The 25,014-nt window shown below is 39.3% G+C and overlaps 1 protein-coding gene across 1 annotated transcript; it reads left to right on the plus strand.

Annotated features, from left to right (window-relative positions):
- The first annotated feature begins 436 nt into the window (after positions 1–436).
- calcr (calcitonin receptor) lies at positions 437–23,051 on the plus strand. Its single transcript, XM_054605424.1, has 21 exons — positions 437–507; positions 2,347–2,494; positions 2,755–2,862; positions 5,203–5,288; positions 5,397–5,557; positions 5,682–5,797; positions 5,928–6,040; positions 6,573–6,645; positions 6,770–6,880; positions 7,095–7,207; positions 7,833–7,998; positions 8,083–8,193; positions 8,415–8,527; positions 9,534–9,625; positions 12,245–12,371; positions 16,480–16,633; positions 17,549–17,609; positions 17,788–17,854; positions 18,016–18,234; positions 18,842–18,883; positions 22,739–23,051. Exons 1-21 carry the CDS (start codon positions 463–465, stop codon positions 22,958–22,960), a joined length of 2,448 nt encoding a protein of 815 aa, XP_054461399.1. The 5' UTR covers positions 437–462; the 3' UTR covers positions 22,961–23,051.
- The last annotated feature ends 1,963 nt before the right edge of the window (positions 23,052–25,014 follow it).

A 25,014-nucleotide genomic window follows, 5' to 3' on the forward strand; every position in this document is an offset into this window, starting at 1 on the left:
CTCTGAAAACCAAAGCAAATAGGACCTGAAGTGAATTCATCACATGTGCTCGGTCTCTAAACTGGCAGATCTGCTGCTGCCGTCCTGCAGGAGAGGAAGCTCAGCACTAGATGATTAATGATCATCATCTATTTTTGTCTGACTGTGTTTCTGTCTTTCTCTTCCTCCTTTTGCTCACACAATATAATGTTACTCCTCCAGAAGGTTGTTGCACGTATAGACGGTACGCTTTCTCTCTGTCCCTCACACACAACTACACAAACAAACAGAGGAACTGTGTGAGACGTCATAAACTACGGCGCCTTTGCTGCAGTGTTTTGCATTTCAGATTAATGATTTCTGTTTTCTCCTGAAGCCATAATCCTGATTTGAAACAGCAAATTGTTTGTTCAGTCAGTCACTTCATGGAAGGCAATTTGTTTTCTTCATTCTCTCCAGAGTTTTCGCCTGTGAGAAGAAGATATGAAGTTATCCGGCTCTCTTTGGATCCTTTGGTTTCTCCTGGTGGTAAGCTCACATATTTTAAATTCAAGGAATGCTGTAAGGTAAACTTTCCCTTCTCTTCTTACCCATTATGTATGCTGTACACGTGTGTTTGAACATAGGATTCCATTTTCATTATATGGACATGTAATATGATGGGGTCTAGTGGTTTTCTTTTTCTCAGAAAAGATTTCATGATTAATTTTCCCTCACCATTTTATAATTGATAATTATAGTTTATAGCTAGCTCAGCTTGTTCATTACAAACTTGGATGACCCAAAAGAGAGTATGTGATCCATGAATGCACATTTCTGCATGTTCTTACCATATCTGAACCTTTTATGCAGATGATGTACAGTCCATAATGTTTGGCATTTTGCCTGTATTTAAACTTGGTTTGGATGAAGACACAAAACGAAAATGTAATGTAATACCTCTAATAACTCATTGTGCATTTGAAGTGGGTCTGTGAAAATGTGATATCTCACATTTTGGCACTATAATATGACATTGATAATATGCTGAATCGTCAGAAGAAGGGGTTATAAATTAAACAAATTAAACTTTGAAAAGTCCATTTGATTGACTCGCAGCTCTCCTTAAAAATAACAGTACACCGATTGGCATGATGACGGTTCTATAATAAATGGTATTTTAAACACTGGCGCTACATTTTGGAAAGCTCAGAGACGATATTCATCGTGTTCCAGGCGGTTTAAGCTTTTACTACAGAAGAACAGAGGTCTTTAAGAGTCATTGTCCCTCATGAAACAAAGCAGTTGGTCCACTATTCTTCAGTGTCAGCGTGAAATGGAAGTTTCAATTTGCTTTGCTGTTCAGCATCAAGCTTGACTTTGAGGTTCATAATAGTGCCATTGCCAATTTTTTTCTATCTGATGTATCTACACTGTTCTGCTCTATGTGTCTGTGCTTTCTTTTTTAAGTGGTCTTTTCATTGATTCAGGAAGATGAATGAATTTTAGTTGGCGAGGAGAAGCTTCGACATCTTTTTTTCTCATCTGTTGATATTGGTGGTGGCCTGGTGGTCGTATGTATGACGTCATTTACTTCAATGTTTGGAGTGACATCATATGTACGGCTGCTAAACTGCTACATGGGACATCGGCATTCTCACACTCTTTTTTTAAAAGTCTTTTACCTTTTACAAGCGTAAAAGAAGAATGGTATTTTTTGGTCAAAGAGACGGAGGTAGGAGGTTTGCATTTCAATTATGATGAAGCATGTGGAGACAATCTCTCAGGAAAAGTATTAACATTCATTAAATGCAAGTGCATGAGCCTGAAACCCTGAGAGGCTTAAGTTTCAGTCCAAAAAATGTGTGAGATAAGTCACACCAAAATGGGCATTATCAAAATCAGCATTTCACACTCCAGGCTTCTTCATTACTACTGCTACCTCCAAATACAAACAACAGAGCAGAGATAAGATTCATTTGGAGGAAATATGCTGCTTAACTTCTTTTGTGAGATCCAAAACACACTTTAATGGTTTACATGAACTGTGAGTGACCAGAATTTCAAAGCGGAGTGGTATCCTCATCAGATCAGCTTTGAAGATGCTTCAAAAATTCTGCATGCTTATTCTTTCATTACTTTTTTTTTATCTTACATAAGGGTGCGTGTCTTTATCTAGGCATGATGAAACTGTGAAGTATTACAATTTTCAATATCATCTTCATCTAAGATCATTTTTATGCTTTATCTTTGACAGTCAGGAAATGTAGATCAGAGCAGCAACCACAACCACAGCCTCCCTGTCTACATTTCAAACTCTGCTCCCAGTCAGTCTCCCAAGTTTTCTCCCCCCTTCCTCTCACATCTTATGTCGTGTTGTCTCCACAGTGCAGGGCGGCGGGAGGCGCTGAGTCAATCTCAGATCCATCAATCAGTCCCGGACATAGCATGACAGATGGACATGACCAGCCGCTGAGCAAGGGTCAATATAAATGTCTTGAGCTGACCCACAAAGACCACCAAGATAACAGAACCGGTGAGTGGCCCAACTCATTTCAAGGCTTCTTAAGGCCAAATCGATTACCTTTGGGAGAGCAACACTGGTGTTATGGTGTTGTAAGGTGGTGATTCGCTATCAGAACACAGATATTCTTGTAGTGTTTCCAGCAGGGGTTCAACTGAGGGCTTTTGGAGTGGCAGCTGTAGCTGTAGGGAACTTATGTTACTCTGATGAACAGTTTATGTTTGTAATAACCCAGAATAGTCATTACACTTTTTTTCCTTTTTATTCCCAAGGTACCTTCTGTGGACGCATGTGGGATGGCTTATTGTGCTGGGAGGAGACACCAGTTGGGACGTCCGTAACACAAAACTGTCCAGATCACCCTGACCTGGACCCAACTGGTAAGAAAGAGGTGCACTTCTCACACAAATACACAATAACAAGAACTTTTTAATTCCTGTTCAGCAGGCAACACAGAAAGCGATCCAATCTTCTGTGTGTGATGGAGGTCAAAGGTCATGGGGCTGATTGTAAGGAATATAAAAGGCCCATCGGGGTTATTTAACTACTGATTTGCATCAGCTGTTTTATACATGCTTCACAATCACTGGCTTCTTCGTCAGCTGTGTGGCTACCAGCTGACCAGTAACTAATTATTACTCTGCCTATCCTCCACTCCAACTTCCTCATTATATTTTCGATATTGTTCATTTAACTAAAATTTTATGTCCAAATGTCATCAAGGAGGGTTTAGATCTTCAAGCACAAACCGCGTTACTGCGCAGATTCTTCATATTCGTTCTGCTCCCTCAAACAGCACTAAATCTAACCACAGTATGTAACCATTTACTATACATGGTCAACTCCTTAATGCAAGTTTCGCCAACTAAAGTGCATAATGTAATTGCATTTTATGCATAATTTCCAAAGCAGATATGATTTATGTTGAGTAGTAAGTGTATATTTCCTCCTTAAAGGAAGATTTTGTGATCAATAATTACAAAAAGGAGTAACCTGCCAAATTCTCTGCTGTAGTGCTTTTCCCCGTCATTTAAAACAACATAGCCAGAACTGAGACATATTTTTGGGGGTTTTCTGTTCTGAAGGTCATACTCTGTGTTGCTTGTCCTTTTTAACAGGTGCATGATAACTAAGTTATATTAATAAGTTATTTTATTTTTATCAGCCTCGCTAGCAGCACTAATGTTAATAATGTCTGTTGATCAGTCCACCACTTTGGTCCCGACTTATTTCTCTCTCTTTAACTATTTGGTGACTGTCAAATGTGGTACAAATCTCCATTGTGCCTAGAGAATGAATCCTAATTATTTTATCTAGCGCTATAAGCAGGTCAAAATGTCCACTTCTTAAGTTAAATATCTTTTTACCAACTGGATGGATTGGCACCAAATGTTCTACAGACAATCATGGTTTCCAGAGGATTAAATTAATTTGGTGATCTTGACTTTTCCTTTAGTACGACCAGGTGCGCATTCTGGATTTTTAGGTAAATATCTCAAAATATAATGGACTGATTACCAGGATAAATTGTAATAACCATGGGAATCCCTTGACTTTTCATTAGAAGCATCATCAAGTCTATACATTTTTAGGATGCAGGCTCAGGTTAGCATTTAGCTCAAAGCACAGCTATGCTTCTTAGTATAGCCTTGCGAACCTTAAGGCATTGCTGTAGACTCTTCTTTTTAACAAAGAAACCACTGTTGATTCTGTATGCTACAATGGAGGATGACGTTTACAACATTAAGTGCAAAAGACAGCTACAGGATATTTATAAACTAGATACAAGGTAAATCAGTGTCTTTTATCAATCAGACATTTATTATATAGAAATTGACTGTGCATAGATTATGTGAACACAATGTTCAGATTGCGGTATATAATACATTATGAGCAGTTTTTACATTGTGAGGAATGCATGGCTCTCTAATGTCTGGTTGAAGAAATCCAGAGTCCAGTCATATCTGATTTAGGAGATGCAAAATGATGGATAGAGAGGGGGGGTGGGGGGTTGAGGAAGAGGACAGAGATATACTGAAGGGTAAATAGGGAGGAAAAGAGAAGAAATGAAAACCAGGCTTACAAAATAAGAAAGAGTCGTTGGAGTCAGAGAGATGGATGGGGAGAGAGAATATGCATGAGAAGAGAGAGGAGGAGTTTTTGTAAGACAAGGCTCATAAAGGATATTCCCAAAATGCCTGTGACTTTAAGGGTCCCCTCATGGGTCTTTATTTGTAAGCTGATGCTGCTGATATGAGGCGTTCAGGGGGAGACGTACAGTTGGAAGTGGATGCCGAACAGTTAATGAGCTGTCGGAGAAGACTAGGCAGTCATTCTACGGTTGCTGTTGTCAGGACCGATGTGATCGCGTTCCTAGCCCAGCCATGGATCTACAGTACATGTGGCTTTAAGCCCATTATCTGAGAGTTTGACAGAAAATTCTCCAAAGAGGGAATTTTCTGTTTGACTTAACGTTTGATGATGCGTGCCAAGTTAAATAAATCACAGTTGTTCAGTAATGCCAAGATTCAGGTTCCAATTTTTGTGTTTGGATGATGCTGAAAAACGAGCACAGAGTAAAGAACATAGACAAACCTCAAACAGAAGCAATAATTTGCCTAAAAGTAATTTGATATATGGAGCTTTCAGGATAACCATTGATGAAATATTCTGTTGTCAAGCTCCTGTGAAGTAATTGCGTGTTTTGTTTTACTTCACAGAAAAAGTGACCAAATATTGTGCCGAACTGGGTAACTGGGTCCAGACTGGGCCCACTTGTCAACCAACTTCAAAGAACAAATTAGAGGTATTTGGTTACTGGCCCTTTACATAATGGAAGAACAAGATTATGCTATTCTCAGCTTCCCTGTGCACTCATTTTCACCCTGAACTATCTCTTTTTTTTAATTCTTAGAAGGAAGTCCCCCATTTTTTAAGGGATGCTGCTGGAGAGCCGACCACAGAGGGCACAGGGGTTAACACAGAAACAGCTGGTGTGGAAAAAATGATCATTGAGAACGAAAAGAAATGCTCAGAAAAAATGAAGCAAGATCCATCTTATGAGAAATCAGGTAACGCTCATGCGTTAACTCAAATCAACAGCCAAATTATTTTATTATGCATCAACATGATTTTTACATGATGAGAGTTCAAAACATATGATCAAGAGGCCTGTCAATATTTATTTGTTTGTTGGTGTTACAGGGCTGTTCTGTGGTCGTAACTGGGACGGCTGGCTCTGCTGGGACGACACTCCAGCGCGAACCAACGCCTCCCAAAACTGCCCCAACTATTTTGGTGACTTTGACCCCACAGGTGAGCAGAGAGACAAAGGCGCTGTTCCTCTGCTGACATCTTGTTAACCATCACATGACGAATTCACCTTTAATCCTCTATTGACTGGATTTAAAGTAACTAGACTTAATCACATAATTGTTCTTTACAGAAAAGGCGACCAAGTACTGTGGAGAAGATGGCGAGTGGTTTCACCACCTAGAGTCCAATAGGATTTGGACCAACTATACACTCTGCTCAGCCACCAATGAGAAGAGACTGAGGGTAAAGTATTTATGAAATAAACTTTACATTGTGTATTTATTATACAGATAAAGCATAAAGGTTCAATAGTGCGAGTTCAAGACATGTAGCCCCCTCAGGAGTAGTAGATTAGAAGGTACATCGTTTCCACTGCTCAGAACATTTACAGGATAATTATTAGCTTTGGGATTTCAGGGGGTCAGTCGTACACACAGGAGCGGTACATATAAAACACATATTGGAGATAAAAGTCATGTAAAGGTTCTTACTCAAGGCATGAGCAGTAACTTTGTATCTATTATAACAGTACAAAGTAGTTTTGGAAAACAAAATTACATCAATTAAGTCTAAACTGAAGGTGCAGTTTCGAAAGTGAGTAAGGTGGTATACTTAGATGTAATTGGATTACATCTCTCCCCAGTCTAAACAATTATTGTAGTTTAATTTGCCCCAAAAGTTTGACCCGGAGCTCTGGCTACAAATGGATTATGGTTGAACTGGAATTGTGTCACACTTTGGTTAATTCTCATTTTGTTCTTTTTTTTTTGTGCAGAAACTGAAAATGCTTGAGAATGAATACATGTGCCTCCAGAAAATAATTCAAGACCCACCTTTTAACAAATCAGGTAATGATACCGTCCACTTAAACAACTGTACTGTGTTAATCTGTTTGAGAGGTGGCATGACGGTACGACCAAGAGGCCCGTAAACATTTGTCCTCATGTTTTTGCGGTTTTGTTGACGCTGCAGGGCTGCACTGTAGTCGTAACTGGGATGGCTGGCTGTGCTGGGACGACACTCCAGCGGGAACCTTCGCATCCCAAAACTGTCCAGATTATGTTTTCGACTTTGACCCCACAGGTGAGAAGTTTGCCTCAAAAATGTTGCTTTTGTTTTAAAGGTCTGCTGAATACTTGTTAATCTCTTCAGACCTTATTGAGATTGACTTTAAAGTTGCTGTGAACACTGATTAGTAAATCTAATGGGAACACAGCTGCACAGACTTAAAGAGTAATGGGAATTTAGAGAATTTGTAACATACAGTATATTAACCACATAATTGTTATTTCTTTAGAAAAGGCCACTAAGTACTGTGGAGAAGACGGGCAGTGGTTTCACCATCCGGAGAGCAATAAGACTTGGACTAATTATACGCTCTGTGCTGTCAACACTAAGGAGAGGTTGAAGGTAATGTATATACTGTAATAATGCATCCAGGATTTGTTGTACAGATTTTGCTTCTTGGTTATGAAGCTTTCAAATACCACTGTGGTTTTTTACATGTTGGGACTAAATCATACAAATGTAGTATAAACATAGCATAAGCCTGGTTAGCTCTCAGGGTTAGCCATATGTAGAGGTATTAAAGATGTGAAATCCAAAGCCCTAAAGGAAGATGTGCAAATTCTACTAAGGAGGACAAAAGGCTAAGGCGGGTAAAATACTGCTTTGTTTTTTGTGGAAAAAACTAATTGTATTTATATTGTCTCTGTCATTGAAACTAATTGTAATTTTAAATAGGGCTAGGTTCATTAATGGGATTGACAAGCAAAATTAGAAATATGAGTATAATATGATTTGCTAGGCTAATATAGAAATACAAAATGCAGAAAATAGCACTCACATAGTTTATTTCGTTCTTTCTTTCACTGTCAACCACAGAGATATAGGACAAGAATATTATCATACTTAAAAGTAAAGGTTCTTCAATTGTGTCATGCATTTTTTTTAGCCCCACTGCTCATTGCTGGATCCTGACTGATCATGATTCTGTGTATGCGTGTGCGTGTTCGTGTGTGTCACTAAAATGAAGGCAGCCGCGCAGCTCTCAGGAGTCACTGAGGTAGAGTCCAGCGATGAGGCCACGGTCAGCCCCATGGTCAACCCAGAACAACAGGAAATTGTGAGAAAGAAAATCCTTGACAGCCAGTACAAATGCTTTGAGAAAATGAATCGGGACCTACCTTACAACAAATCAGGTAGAGATATTATCCACTGAGACTTATCTTGGCTACTTCTGCTCAAAGGATGTTTAACTCTCTTTGCTAATGCTGGTGTTGCAGGGCTGCACTGCAGTCGCAACTGGGATGGCTGGCTGTGCTGGGAAGACACTCCAGCAGGAACTTACACCTCTCAGAACTGCCCCAACTATTTTGTTGACTTTGACCCGACAGGTGAGCAGCAAGACTCAAGAGTCGCTCTTTTAAAAGGTCTGCTGATGCATGATGAATCCACCTTTGTTGACTGATTGTCAAGAACTATAACATATGAATTGCTTTGAGAATTAATTATTCACCAAAGCTAACAGAACTTGACTACATGGCCACAACTGTATGAATGTGAAAACATTTGGAGAATATATATATATTTTTTTTTACATAATTGTTACTTTCAGAAAAAGCTGCTAAGTACTGTGGGGAGGACGGGCAGTGGTTTCGTCACCCGGATACCAACAGGACTTGGTCCAACTACACACTCTGCAACGAAAACACTAATGCAAAGTTGAAGGTAATGTATTTAAGATAAAGTAGCCTACTATCATTGATCTACTGCCTGGAAACTGAATTTTGTATCTAGTCTGACCAAGTTGCCCGTAAATATTGTTAGACACACCAACATTAAAAGGCATTTTATTTTGAATATTTAGAGGTGGAAAGTACCTCGTAAGCCCACTGGTTCCTCAGGTTAATAGTTGTCATAAAACACAGGCCTGGCAGAGGAGTCTCCCTACAAATAGCCTTGTGTTGACACCATCACATATTAACAACCTTCTAATCACCAACAGCACCCGGCTGCTGGACCAAACCACAAACAATGTTTCCTACATGGAAACCAGACCAGGACACCACAGAGCTCATTTCAGTATTTTACTAGATGGGACATTACTTTTAATCAGCACTGCAAATAATTGATATGCTTTTTCACAGATTAGTTATACAATTGAATCAATATTATCTTTTCTATGTCTTATTATATGTGATTAGAATTTTTTTTTTCCTACAGGTTGGTGTGGTCATCATGATTCTATATTACTTTTGTGTGTTATGTAATCCTTACGTTTGCATCCATCATCATCATCATCATCATTTTTTACTTTACAGTATTTTTACCAACATCTTTGCACCTTTCAGCCGTGATGCAAAAGGTCATGAATAGATGGTCAGCCTCTCCATCTGTCACCACAGAAACCTGATCTTTACTGATTCAGCCTCCCAGCCTTAGGAAACGTTTAGAACAAAGAGACTCAGCTGTATGATCCCAAAGAGAAATGAGGCAAACGGTCCACAACTTTAGCTCTCAAATGAGATGTAAATCCATTGGTGTAGTTTTATCCTTTGCAAGATTCTGCTTTATTTCTCTGGGTTTTAAGTAATTGTGCATTTGGGGCCTTCATTGGGGAGTTCATATAGGACCAAATTGCTTAAATTTCACAAAATACAACATGTGTTACCTCATGGACTTATTTTTCCAAGTAGTAATGCTACACGTTTTCTCTATCTTGTTCTTTTTACAGTCGGCGTACATCCTGTTTTACATGGCGATAGTGGGTCATGCTTTGTCCATAGCCTCTCTGCTCATCTCTCTGGCTATCTTCTTCTACTTCAGGTAATTGATTCATTGGTAATTTAGCTGCAATTACAAGTACTGGTTGGATGATGCTCATTGTAATGAATGTGATAAATATTCAGGATGGTCGTACCAAGATTAAAGCTGATACAGATTGTCGTAATTCTGGGATGATTAATCAATGATAGCTTTGCACTCAATCATGTAGTTACTATTATCAGTCGGTCTGACATGCCCACAGCTGATGTTGGGCTTTCATTACAGTCTCCTTCAACTATTTCATTACTCATTATAGACAGTACTTTGGTCTTAGTCTTAAGTGCAGTCTGTGACATCCATTCTGCCTGTGTCCAGATCAGCAGAGTGAACACAAGAGCCACACAGAAGGTTTTTCAGTGTTGATCAGAGTGTTGATGTCACATTTTATAATAAAATCAAAAGGGATGATTGTTTTTTTTCCCTTGTTGAGATGTTCAGGGGCAGGTAACATGATCTAAAAGTCTTCAAAATTAAATTAGCACACAGTGTTCAATTAAAACTGAAAACAGTAATAGGAAAAGTATAACCATCTAAACTACTCTCACAAATTAGTGGTAAACTATCAACCTGAAAATAGTTCTACTGCTTCACTGACTAATTTATACACAACTTAACTCTTGCTAATTTCATGCCAACTTGGTTTCCTTGTGCTGCACATTTATTTCATGGATATTTAGGATTCAAAACTGGAGAGCTGTGACCTTCATTGAATGCTTTGGCGCTTTGCTTTTGTTACAAACGTGCACCTGAGTGCATTGCTCATTAAGGATGTTCATCCCGATAAGGTGCTTAATCCCAAAGGGAAAAAGTGCACAATTAAAATAAGATACTCCTGCTTAAATTCAACTAGAAAAAAGTTCATCATAACAAAGCGGATAAAGGGAAGAAGTTTTCATACTCAGTTAATGTATGTAACATTTGAAAGTAAAAAAGCCTGAGAAAAAGTTAGCAGACTGAACATTGGTGAAAATGTATAGTTTCGTAATGAAGGAACTCAATCGGCATTATTTTTGATGATGCAGTTGGTTTATAGTTCTACAGATATCTGTGAAGAAACCTGAATATGAAGCCAAGGGGATAATTAGCTTTATGTTCTGTAACAATATTTGGGAATGTTCCTTTGTTGGCACTGGTGTTCATGTACGCTGCAGTTGTAAAATTTGACATTTTCAAGGATGTTGACCTCCCAAAAGCAGCTGTTATCCAAAACAGATATTGTTCGAGACCCTTAGTTTGCTACACAGTTTTATACACACTCGTAAATCTGACGGCCGTGTTTAGGGCAGGTGCATCATTGCAAAACCCTATGACCCGCTGAGAGTCTCTTCACTCGGCTGCACAGAAACTCAGCGGGACATTCACAATTCATCAAGTTCACAGTCACGACAAATTAAGAACTCAATAAAGTATCAAAGTTATTGGCTTTGAATTTTTTTTATATATTTTTTCTTTTGAACCATGACCTATTTATAGCTAAAACACTTTAAATATTGGAGTCTTATGTTGAATTATAAGATCCAGATGTGAAGCTTACAGTGGTATGCGATGGTGTACAGCTGCAGCACTCTGTAATTTACAACTCTACATCAACACTGTCAGGATTCCCAGATAAAAATACTCCAGCTTGCCGTGGAAAAACAGACTTGGTTGAATGGCGCTGAAGATGTTAGGACTTGTGACAGTCCAAAAAGGCTGCCTGTGTTTTGACATCCCATTTTAGATAAAACCCCTGTGTATGTAAGCATTCAGCAGCTCCTGCATTTCCTTTTATGTCTAGAGCTCAAACATGACTGTTTCGGTGAAACCCACATCCTCTGAATAAGTCAGTGAAAATGCGAAGTTGTATCTGAAGTTTTCTCTTTGCTTCAGGAAATGTAGTGATCATTAGTCTCTGGGGGTTTTATGGCTCAACAAAGATAGAATTCTCCATGAGCAATAAAAGGACATAACTCCTTAAACTGTAGAGGACGTTCTGTGAGCTGCGGTAATAATAATAATAATCAATCCTTTATTAGTCCCACAATGGGGAAATTATTTCTCTGCATTTAACCCATCCCGGAGGAGCAGTGGGCTGCAATGAAGCGCCCGGGAAGCAACTTGGGGTTAGGTGTCTCGCTCAAGGACACCTCGGCATGTTGCCGGTAGAGGGGTTTGAACCACCGACCTTGTGGTTACGGGACAAGCGCTCTACCTCATGTGCCACAGCCGCCCCACACGTACATCGGATTACTACGCTGAAATTATAAAACATTATTTAACCATTACCAACAATGAAGCTACTGGATCTGAATGACTTGACGTTTTTGATTCTAATAGATATTTTCACTTTGATTGTCAAGCATGTCATTGTGCTTTTATGCATTTTATGCATTTATTGGCAGCTCATTGATCTTTTTTACTAACCCCAAAGAATTCTGAGATGAACTTTACAGACTGTTGCAACATTTGACATCATTAGACTATTAGCCTGACAGTAATCTTTTCTAAAAGTTTTTGTCTTCTTAAATGTTTTGTGTGTCAGAAGAGAATTTATTCCCAGTTTTTAGATGCTTTTTAAATAAATATTACATCATGTCCTGGTATGTAACAAAGTCAATCATGGCTTCGCTCTTCTCACAGGAGTCTCAGCTGCCAAAGGATCACCCTGCACAAGAACCTGTTCTGCTCCTATGTGCTCAATTCAGCCCTCACCATCACCAACCTCGTAGCAGTGGTCAATAATCCTGAACTGGTGGGGAGAAACCCGGTGAGTACAGCCTCTGTCCAGTATACACCAAAATGTTACTACTAGCATTGCAAACAAGACTAAGAATCCCAGTCTGTTCAAATAGCTAAAAGCTAACATGCTCACACCATCAACAGTATCACAAACCATCCTAAGGGGGACATGACTTTCTTCATAAAATGTTATAATACAATATTTGTACAGATATTTCAGTCTTGACCAAAGTGGTGAACCAACATCGCTAGAGTCAGATGCTAGCATTGCTTAAAAATGGGTTCCCGGGGTCATTTGTTCCCAGGGTATGTGTCTCTTGATATAAACTAACATTGTAAGAGATTGGTTAGGGCTATCCACTGTGGAGATATCAATGTCTTAAGTCAAATAAAAACTGTCTTATCTGCTAATTTAGAGACATAGCTTTAAAAGGAGTATAACACCAGTAGGACATAAACATTTGGAGATTTTAACATATTGACCCAGGGAATCATACATTTGGGGTATCTAAAGTGCCTACCAAGCCACAAACCTCAAAATAAGACACCCGAGTCAGTTTTTTGAGTGCTACCTAGATTAGAAAACCACAAACACAGCCCCCCATCTGAGTACATGTACTTCTGATTAGAGAGGTACCATATTTTTCTCACACATATCAGAACAGACTGGGGTTTTTCAGGAGGGGGCTTCAGACAGAGGGGGAATTCAGGTATATACAGACAGACAATTTGAGAGCTTATGTGTTTTTGTGAAACACATGTAAATGTTAACATGTTCTAGTAGAAACTCGAAAAACAAGTATGAACCTGAAAATTAGCATGATTGTCCCGGTTAATGTGTCGTATTAAGAGGATATCGAGCTGGGGAACATAGGACCCTGAGAACATAGAAACGCTCCCCAAAAAGTGCTATTTAGCTGAATACAGTGTGAGGTGGAGGATTAGTTCCACTGTCTTGAAATAAGATACAAATGCATTCACAATTTATGCTAAACCGTAAAAATGCTAATGTTAAAAATATTAAGAATTCCGCTGAACTTCTTTAAATTACTTTGCTTATACAAAGCCAGACAATTTGAGGAAGCTAATTTCATATGGAGTTGCTATATAGTTTAAATATCTAAAAGTTTGTACAACAGGCTTTTAAGTACATCCTAATTAGGATTTAATCTCACTGTGGCATATCTTGGCAGTGTTACTCAGTCAACAGACAGTTTTTGCTCTCTTCCACATTCTCTTGTCAGGAGTTTTGGAGCCACAATGAATGCATTATGTGAATTCTTTGAAACCCCGAGGTCTGCTTTGGTAGAGATGATAAATCTGTCTTGTAGGAATGCCTCACTTTCAGGCCTGGACATAAATTCATGTGTTACTTTTCAAGAAAGACTCCTTTTTGGAGATAAAAATAATGAAAACCTGTTGACTCGGTGCTTGCTGCTTCTTAAAAGTTGTTATTGGAGAGTTTTTCCCAAAAAGTATCATATCTTTGCTTTTATGTAGAATGAAATAGAATCAAGCACATTCAGGCACCCGGAGTCCAGGTTGGAAGTGTGTCAGAATATTGCTAACAACTTTAAAAAATAAAATCCCATCTTTGAACGTATCCATGACAGCCATCATCATCAGTGTCAAGATATGTATTTCTGTGCAATGGCTTGGTTTCAAACGTTTCCTCTTCTCCATTTATCAAAAAGGTTTGTGCCGAATCTGTCAAGTTGTGCTAACTTGTTGCGGCATGTCGAAACACAAATGGTCACCGTGGCCCCGCTTATCCAGAGGATGCAAAGAGAGAAATCACAAGCACCATTGGTTGTGATTCACGCGTGTCTGTTGAGAAACATTTACACATGCCAAAAGTGCTACTTATGAGCCAGTTTTCTGCACTGGTGATTTAGGAAAGGTGGATTGTGGTAGAGATTTGCTCTCACAGAGTTTACAAGCTCTTTTAATTCTCTCTGGTGTGGTGATACAGAGTCTGGATAAGCCTGCCAGCAGTGTGGGGGAGCGAATCCCCAAAGCTTATGTCAAACGGGAGGATGCAGGAAAACACGAGAAACATCTACATGACGTATAGCAGCTTGATTTGTAAACCAGAACAATGTTGGTAACTTTAGACAAACCTTGGTTAGCTAAAATGAAAAACAGTTGTGAAGTAGAAAAGTGCATTCGGTAGACTTGTCTGCAACAACCCCCACTGTAATGTTTGACTGAATGAATACAAACCACAACTGCCCCCGGTCTGGACGACAAAAGTATTAGACGCGTATCTCACTTGAAAGTCTCGACACACTTATGCCCTCGTTTAAATTCATGCAGCTGTTCACTGCGTAGCGCTCATGTTGACTGTTGAACGTCTCTGTAGAGAAACTTTTAGTCCGGCTGTGTTTTTAGTTCCATTAGCTGTTAGCTCTGATAGCTGTATTATCCCTGTTAGCCAAACAGGACTTACCCCTGCTAATAGCTAACTAACTCGCCTCCTACCGACATAAGAAGACGCGCTCTGTTGTAGTCAGCGCTTTGACACATTTGCCATTTGCTAATCAATAATTATACAAATATACACTCACACACACACACACACACACACACACACACACACACACACACACACACGTGTTTTACTTTAGTGTACAATTCAAGAGAGGAGTGAGCTGTGAATGAAGGGACAAAAAAGTTAATTAAACATGATTTTAAAAGTGTGCATCACTTAAAACACGAGAGGTCCGTTAGCATACAGGCATCAATGAGCATCAACAATATTAGGGTGATGGGTCCAGCAATTTGCAAACTTAGCAGAGGATAGACAGACAGAAGCACACGCATGCACACAACCATACACATAATCTCCTCAGGCTATGTCTGGCAGAGATAATAAGTAAAATGTGATTGACCTAACTCTTGCATGCAGATATGAGTACATGTCTGTTAGAGTGGAGATTCTTCAAGTGGGAAAGGGAAACGTAGAGAACTGAGGGAGAGACATATGGCTAAAAGTTTAGAAGTGAATGAATGTTGTGTGTTTTGAGCTAAGAAGACTCCCAAGAGCAGCAGTTAAGAGCAATGCCAGCGCCTTTGACTTATACTACTGTGGCCGCATGCATGCTCTTTTTACACAGGACTACAAACCAGAAATCCTGATGTGAATATATATATATATATATTTTTTTTTTTTAATCTTTGGTACAAAACATTTTTACAAATAAAGTGTTTCAGGAAAACAATTCAGTAGTTGGTTTTTTTTCAGAAGAAAAATAATTAGTTAAGTTCTTAGTAAGTATTTATTCAGGAAGTAATGAAGATCTTTTTTGCAATGGAGACCTGAAAATAAATATTCAAGGTTATATGAGGATTATTTAGTCACACACACAAAAATAATACTACTAATTAAAATCTTTAAAAACATCAAAAGCATAACTTTGTGTCTCTATCTTGAATTAGTTTTGCAGTACATTTCAGTAGTGAGGAGCATATTACATGAAACCAGTTTTCCCCAGTTGAGTTGCCATAAGGAGCTTTCAATTTAAATCTATCCTGTGATTTGGTGTTATGCTTCTTAACGTCACACTTACCAAAACATTTTAATTTCAGCCATTTAGATAGCAAAGTTTTGCAGAAGAAAACACAGGTATGCTGATGCATTTTTATGTCAATGATGACCATCCAATGGTGTGATAGCCATCGTGAGTAATGAAGGATGAGGACATTACAACATTCAGTTGGAAATCTAATATTATTTGAGTGTAAATAAATATCAACGGGGCTAATATTGATCCTTGTGGGACAACTTTGGCAATTTGAAGCTCATTTAACAAAATGTTGTGATTCATGGTATCTTTTTTTTTTGCAATACTTTACAGTATGATTTTTTGCTTCACAATATATTGGGCTTTCTGAATAATTACCATGGACTCAAGAGAAACATTGGAGTAACAATTTGTTGCATTACACATAACTGTGTAGATGGATGTTTGATTTGGTTTTAACACTTTCAGGCATGATTTTGAACGCGGTGGTCCTTCTTTGTGTCCTGCTGAAATGATGTCAGGAGTGTTTAAATAAATTAAATTAACCTAATTGGTCGCTTTTTATATAGACAAAACAATTAACAAACATTACTGTGTTGGCTCTCTCTGCAGGTTGGCTGTAAGGTGTTGCAATTCTTCCACATGTACATGCTGGGCTGCAATTATTTCTGGATGCTGTGTGAAGGCATCTACCTGCACACGCTCATCGTGGTGGCTGTGTTTGCAGAGGAACAGCACCTGCACTGGTACTACCTCCTGGGCTGGGGTGAGTCCGTCTGCATTTGATTAAAATAGATTTGCGTTGTTTTTATTTTATTTTATTTTATTGTTTTCTATAGTGTGTCTTTAAAAATATATATATTTATGTCTTCACTGGACTCAGCCACAGCTTAAAGACATGCTGAAAACAATTCAACAAGACAGAACACAATCTAGAAGCCAGAATTTACACGGATCAACCCGATCCTCGTTCAGTATTTCAACCTGAACATGCTGACAGCTTTATTGGCCCTCCTGTCGCTTGGTGCTCTCATGTTTTTCACCTTGTTCAAAGCAGGAATAATGGGTGCAGTCTGTCAAACAAGTAGGCGATGGTGCTTAATGGATTGTCATCATTAAAAAAAATGGGAGGAAAACCTTGAGGCCTGTGTTTGCTGTGTTTGCTGTGTGCTGTTGTGTGTGTGTGTGTGTGTGTGTGTGTGTGTGTGTGTGTGTGTGTGTGTGTGTGTGTGTGTGTGTGTGTGTGTGTGTGTGTGTGTGTGGAGGCAACTTAGGTCCATCTGTGGCCGATATGTTGCAGAGCCTCGATGGTGTCTGAAAATGGACCACATGGATTCATGTGTTTATATCCAGACGACAAGTAAAAAAATAGTCTGAAACCAAACTCTGTATTTTTATAGACATTATGTTGAATTTTACTGGACTGTTAGAGGAAATGTACCATGTGGTGTTGATTTACAGGTTTGAGCAATACAATTGCAATAGGAAAGTCAATCCACTGTCTTTCTGCCTTTCCAATAATTATTTCTAGTATTCTTGAAGGGATAATGTATCTGATGAGGAAGTCTAAGACCAGAAAAACAACTGACTAACCACACTTTTTACTGTTGCATAAATGACAAATGAATTTCCCTAAAATCACTCAAGACCTCACATGGCCACCATCTTTTTCCCGTCCAAGGCTTTCCTCTAGTGCCTGCATCCATCCACGCCGTGGCAAGGAAAAAGTATTTTGATGACAAGTGAGTAATGTCCCAGAAACTTCTGCAAATAAACAGTAGATGTTTACATACGTGCTCGTCTGTGTGTGGCAGAGAGCGAGAGCGTGCAGATCCCTACACGTGCATGTTTTTGTATGTGTGCGTGCGTGTGTATTTTGGGCCGCAGACAGCACTGACTGATATGTTTTTCCTTCTGTAGCTGTTGGATGAGTGTGGAAACCCATCTGCTCTACGCCGTCCATGGTCCCATTGTGGCAGCGCTTCTTGTGAGTCTGCTTATCCAGAGAAATACAATGATTTCAGAGTGAAAATACAATATTGTTGTTCATTTTGTAGTAATTTCAATTCTTAAAACATAACATATTAGAAAAAATGGCCATACGTTTGTCGTTACTTGTTTAATAAATGTTTATTTTACTTTCTGCAGGTGAACCTCTTCTTCTTACTCAATATTATAAGAGTGTTGGTGACCAAGTTGAGAGACACACACCGGGCAGAGTCCAATATGTACATGAAGGCAGTGAGAGCCACCTTGATCCTGGTGCCCCTGCTGGGAATACAGTTTGTCATTATTCCCTGGAGGCCAGAGAACCGAATAGCCGGCGAGGTCTACGAGTGCATCATGCACATACTCATGCACTACCACGTAGGTACTGAGCTGACAGCAAGGCGCTGCATTAATCAGAATTTCTGTTAATGTACGAGGTAGAAGCTGGGTTCAAACAAGAAAAAAAAGAAGAGCAAAAATTGCTGCTTCACTGCCCTTGTGGGTTGAGGTATTTTACACATCTGGTAACAACTCAATCGACGATAAAGGAAAAAAACATTAGTATCAGGATGCAAGCAGAACGCCGCCCACGGGTTGTTTCAGGCTTGAGATTTAGACGTTAGACACTTTAAGGTTTCCCCCAATGAAAGCCTTGTTTCATGCTTCATTGTTGTTGCAATTAATTGAGGTGAGTCACTGCTGAATAAAATTTTAAACAACCAGTTAGATGCTCCATTTACTTTATTTTACTACCAGTAAGGCACTTAATTAAACAACAGGAAGGCAGTCTTTGAAAATTCCCAGGTAGGCAATCAGTTCATTTACTTACGTTAGGGATTTCATTGCTCCACCAGATACTCTGTGTACTGATTTGTGAAGTTCAATTTGACTTTGGATTATGACATTGCTGACTTAACTAACTGCTATTAAATTCCTGCTTTTGAAAAAGAAAATGTTAATTTTGTCTTCTTGTTTTGCTTTTAAGGGATTACTGGTGGCAACAATATTCTGCTTTTTCAACGGAGAGGTAAGCCCTGTATTTATGTGTATTAGCAGTTTTGCTTATTTACAGTTTGCTGCTGCAACACAATGTTGTGTAGACCAGACTCGCTGTTTATCCCCTTGTTTCCTCCAGTCTTCATGCTAAACTAAGAAAACCATCTCCAGGCTCCAGCTTTATATTTAGAAGACGGATATTAGTGGTATAAATCATCTCATGTTTGTCTCAGCAATATTGCGAATACATTTATAATTATCAAAATGTTGAACTATTCCTTTATTCTGGAAAAGTTCAGTTTTGGTGCCATGTATGACGAAATAATGCTGTAGCTTTGATGGAGCAATTACCCTTTTATGAAGGTCAACCTGCACATGTTACTCTGGAAGATGTTCAGCCATGGAGCAATAAAACTGCTCATTGCTTCTGACATTAAGTTTGAGACATCAGCCTCCATCACTCCAAACATTTTTAGATTTTGTTTTTTCCAGGTCAGATCTCTGGCATCTTACATCTGTGCCTGATGGCATATCAAGAAGTGACCCAAACACTGACTCAAAGTTGGGTTTTGGCATTGAATGCTCAAGTAAAACAGTTGTAACTTCACAGAGAGGTTACATCTACCATCAGTCCAATTGTAACAGGTTATAAAGCATTGAGCTGCTCGTCTCTCCTGATCTAGTGCTGCAGCAGCAAAAGCTGAAGGGTCATGTCAGGTGAAGAGTTAGACATGTTATAAATGACTGTGTGGTTTCCAAGCCCAGCTGGAAATTGACTCTCCTTTCAAGTCATCCTGTCAGCCTTTTCTAAGTCTGTCAGCAGCTGTCTGACAGCGAGCATCCTTAACTTGGATCAAACACAAACGAAGGAGCTAGATTTCCATTAAAGCCCAGACCTAAGGTTAATGGTGTTGTGTAGACCTTGCAGCTACGTAGACTAATTGTGTGACGGATGCTTTCAAACTTAAGGTCTGGGCAAAGTAAAGCACCAACAATACTGAGGTGAAATTCAAAAATTTTAAGCAGGTGGTGTGAATTTCTACAGACAGATCGGACAACTTTTCTGTGTTTAAAACTAATATGCGTTAAAATAACAAGTGAAATTCTCCGTCAGCCAAAAAAACAATGAGGTTGTTTGGATGGGCAGAGACAAGGCAGAGATGCATAAACTGACAGAGCAGCAGATTTAAATACTCGGCATGAGGTGTCTGGAACGGAGGAACAAGCAGCGGAGTTCAGCTTAGAAAATAGGTCAGGCATTAACTCAGATGCCCCAGCTTATGCGTAAACAATGCAAACAATGTATGGAGTACAATCAACGTGTAGAGCATGTGTTTAAATGACGAGTCCACTTTCAGGGTGACATGGGGTCAATTAACACAAACTACCACAAGGGAATGAGAGGGTTCGCTTCAGCCACATAATGACCAATTTAGCTCCCTTAATCAGGACACGGGTTTCTGGGGCAGGTTTCAATTCTGTTGTTTGATGTAAAGGCCAAACTGCACAGACCTGCCTTGTTTCCCCAATGGCCCCATTGTGATGTCAGGTCAGTGAGACAAACAGCTTCCACGCTGTTTTTGTGACATCAAGCAAAACGTTCTTCATGCGAGCTGTAAGCCCAGACTGCTCTTTTGTCTCATCATAACAATTACTGTCATTATTCACATCATTAGATCATTAATATACCAGCAGTAATTACAGTAGTATTTGGGTGTAACAGAATAAAATGATGAACATTGCATTGCTGGAGAATTGAAGCTGTGTTTTTTTCTTCTTGGGAAGTTCATACACAGTTCTATAATCAATCAGCCAATAAGCACATTCTGTTGAATTGATTAGTTGTTCAACCGAGAGTCAACAACATTCTTTTGTAATCAATCATTGATCAAGGAATGTCAAACATTCACTGGTTCCAGCTTCTCAAATGTGCTGCACTTTTCCATTTTATAACACTTAATTGACAAAACAAATAAGACATTTTTCCTAAAGCCCCACATCCATCTCACAATAATACTAGCTTCTAGGCAAGGCCGGACTGACCCATAGGGTTCGCTGGAGCAACACCCCAACACACACAGACAAACATTACCCCAACCCATAACTTCCAGGAATCAACCAGTATTTCTTTGCTACAATACTCTCTTGTCCCAGGCGTTCTGTATGTCAGTTTGACATAATTTTGTCATTTTTGTTCTTTATTATATACTCCTTAAAAGCAAACTATAAACTGAAAAACAGGAAAAAAAGATTTGGTAAAAATGCAGGAATTAATTAAGCCTTTATTAGTCCCACAATGGGGAAATTATTTCTCTGCATTTAACCCATCCCGGAGGAGCAGTGGGCTGCAATGAAGCGCCCGGGGAGTCACCTTATGGCATTTCGTTTTCAGTTTTTTAGTGTGCTTTAGTGGTGCATATTACCAAATAAAGTAATTACAACTCAGCTGCAGGTTAAGAACATAAAAAGATGCTGGTTAATGCCAGTTTCTGTCTGAAAACCATGAAAGAATTCCGTTCAGAGATGTAGTCAATGTATCATTGACTTAAGGAAAGAAGGACAGGTGTGATAAATTATAATATGGTAATTTTGCCATTTCTTTATTTCATGAGCAGGCATTTAGGCTTCTCTGACAAGATTGTTGTTGTCATTCAAAATTTTACAAAACTTCTGAAATGTTAACCATCTTACCGGGGAATTAAAGGTGCTCTATTAAACATTCAGTGCATTAATAAAGCAGCAAACAACTATTAGCTATGTAGAGATATAGTTATATAGCTGTACCGGAGGCACATGCCTTTAGCGCATGTTAGCCTGCCCCACTGGTTAGCTTACAGGCTACTCTACACCTCTCTCATACAGCGGTCACAGCTAATAACATCATCCCAATAGAAAGCGTCGTTAGAAAGCTTAGCGCCCACCCTTCGGTTCCCCCTTGTCGTTGTTTGCACCGTTAGTGCTGTTAGCACCGTTAGTGCTGTTAGCACCGTTAGCTGCAGACCGCCAGCTCAGTTTGTCATAATGTTGCAAGTCGTTTAGAGGCAATCTAAATGCTCCCAGTCTCGTATTATGGACTCTTAAGAAGTAGAGTTTGTCTTACATAAATTTCTTAATTTAAAAAAATCATGCAAGCATAGGCAGGAATGTCACATTCGATTGGTCCATTTGAATGCAGCAGATTAAATATATTTGTCTGGATGCCTTTTAATGGCGAGCAGAAGGTTCCTCGTACACCCCATGAACAGTTGTAAATGACAGATGTACTGTGAGGGAGAATTTATATGTAGTAACATGATTAAATAATGAATATATACCTAAATATAAATTGCATTGACTTCACTTTTATAACATGGTGATCTGACCATGTGCACAACTTGGCCACATTCCAAGAAATGTGACTTTGGTGTTTACATTTCCTAACTGGCGTCTGTTAATGTGATAAAATCTGAGTGATCCACATATGCTGCAGCCATTAGGCTTGCATCAGTTAAGATCACCGTCGGTTGGATTAACATCGTCACAAGATGGTGTTTACATAGTTTCCGAGTTATGCACATTGCACTGTAACTGGGTTTTTATTTGCATGAAAATTCGTCTGGTGGAATCATTTTGTGCTCCAAGTAGATCAGATAAGCAAAACAAAGAAGTTCTGAGACATGTCTGTATTGTATACACGAGACATAGCTCAAGGGGACAGCACTGAGATGTGGTCTTATGGAGTATACAAAAGGCTTCACAGTGATATGAGAGTGATAAAACTGCCAAGAACATTTTCATCACCTCTTTTTCCTGTGTGTGTGTGTGTGTGTGTGTGTGTGTGTGTGTGTGTGTGTGTGTGTGTGTGTGTGTGTGTGTGTGTGTGTGTGTGTGTGTGTGTGTCGCTCAGGTGCAGGCAGCTCTAAAGAGACAGTGGATGCAGTACAAAACCCAGTGGGGTCAGAGACGAAAGGACCACTGCTCAATGCGCTCCACGTCCTACACAGCCACCTCCATCACCGAGGAGCCCGCCTTCATGTACCACCATGACTGTAACAGCGAACACTTGAACGGGCGCCACGCTGAGGACCCTGAACTGGTGGCACTAAAATCAGGAGAGACGTACGCTTGAGCCGCCAAGCCACAAGAGTGCGGCGGTGGGAGCAGCTGATGAAGAGAAACTGAGCAACGGACATGTACAGTTAGAAAGGAAAATCCAGTTTGCCCGCCATATCTCAGTGATTAAACCTCAGAGACTGTTGCCGGTTTGCTCAGCCCAGGACGATGATACAGGTCTCGACAGAAAGAGCTCATTGGGACGGAGACGGATTAGCTTCAAGGCTGACATTTCATTTTACTCTACTTTGCTGTTGCGGCTGTTTTCCAAGAATTTTGATGTCAAGAACTTGTGGTACGAGGCAAGAGCTGCTTCTGACATATGTCACTTCCCAAAGCTGCTAAAACTGTTGTGAGCATGCTCACAGTGTGACGGAGGCTTGTGCTGGTGTGGAGACGGAAATAACTGTGATGGAGGTGGCGGTGAGAATGTTTTTTGTTCTGATTGACATGCGGTAGAGGTGAATAATGTTTTTGATGGGGTCAGGATGATGATTTTGAAGGTGAAGTAGAAGAAACAATCCTTCCTAACCTCACCTATACCAAAGGGTATTGTATGTTGGTCAGGGCTATGAAGGGGCGTACCATGTCCAGCTGAGACAGATGTGGTACCCTGAAGCTAAAGACACACACACACACACACACACACACACACACACACACACACACACACACACACACACACACACACACACACACACACAAACCTGATCATATGTGCCATGAAAGAGGTCAAATTTCGAAAACCCTCTGTGCTTAAAGCTCTGGAATTGTGTACATAATGTATGTTTAATTTGAAAAATGTTTGTGTTCAAATGTTTTAAAAAGGATTTTATTTTTGTTTCTATTAATATTCTATTCTTGCCAATTACTAAGTATGTGCTAAGTGTGTGTCCTGTGATGCTGCACTACCAACTGCTTTGTTGTTTTTTGCAGTTGCTGTAATTGTGCCGATGCCGATTATCACAGGGCTAAGAAGCAAAAAGAAGCTAAATGCACATAAATAACAAATATATAAATAAAAATCTTTATTTTGAGGTTGAACAGCCACAAGAGTTGTTTCACTGCATATGACTTAAGTATGCCATCAGCTGTGCCAATGGCTCTGACAGACAGGCAGTTTATCTGCAGTGTGGAAGCTGCACTGATTTTACTCACGATCATCCTTTGTCATGCTCATGATGCCTTTAATCTATCCCCTTGTTCTCTTTTTTATATATTCTGTCGTTCATGCATATTTATTCATGAATATGGTAGCATTTTTAGGAATAAGCATCCAGGGCAAAGTTAAAGGCTGAACATGAAATGACAAAAGATAACATTCATACTGTAAACACAGAGTCAGCATGGTCACATCTTGCTCACAATTTTGCACAGACAGCAAACATGAATAATCTACTCTTTTTCCTAAATACGTTCATAGTACTCTACTGTCATTTTATTGTTGCTTTGTCACTACTGTGCCATAGTATTTTGGAGGATAAAAGTTAAGAGTTGATGGCCATAGTGCATCTAAGTGTGAATACAAACAAAAGACCACACAGTTTGTCTTGTATCAGTTGACACAATTTTTTTAAATCACCAGTTTTGTTAAAACTGAATTTAGTGTCTTGCATATATCTATAAAAGTTACTTAGAAGCCCAATGAGCTTTTTAACTGCACATCTAATAAAAGTCAATTAAATTAAGCCAGGTAAAAAAAAAGAAGAATGATCCCTAAGCGTACAGCCGATAAAGCCTCTAGCTGATTAGTTTGTTGCCACTCCCTGTTTACGTACTTAAAGACATAGAGAAGGCGGGTATGGCTGGGGATAATTTGTAAAATACAGTTTAGTTGTTTTTTTTTAAAGCCAAGAAATTTTCTATAAGAGCTGTGCACTGTAGTTTCTAGCAAATGCTACTCAAACAGGATTAAAGAGTGTGTTTGTCGGAGAATACTTTTTCATTAATACATATTATGTGCTCTAGTGAGTATTTACAGCAGCAGGACAATATATTAGAAAGAACCCAGGGTCAACTAATAAAGAAGAAATAACAAGATGGCTTGAGTTGCAAAAATAGTTTGAGATG

This window comes from Anoplopoma fimbria, chromosome 10, assembly GCF_027596085.1.
Source record: "Anoplopoma fimbria isolate UVic2021 breed Golden Eagle Sablefish chromosome 10, Afim_UVic_2022, whole genome shotgun sequence".
Taxonomy (NCBI): domain Eukaryota; kingdom Metazoa; phylum Chordata; class Actinopteri; order Perciformes; family Anoplopomatidae; genus Anoplopoma; species Anoplopoma fimbria.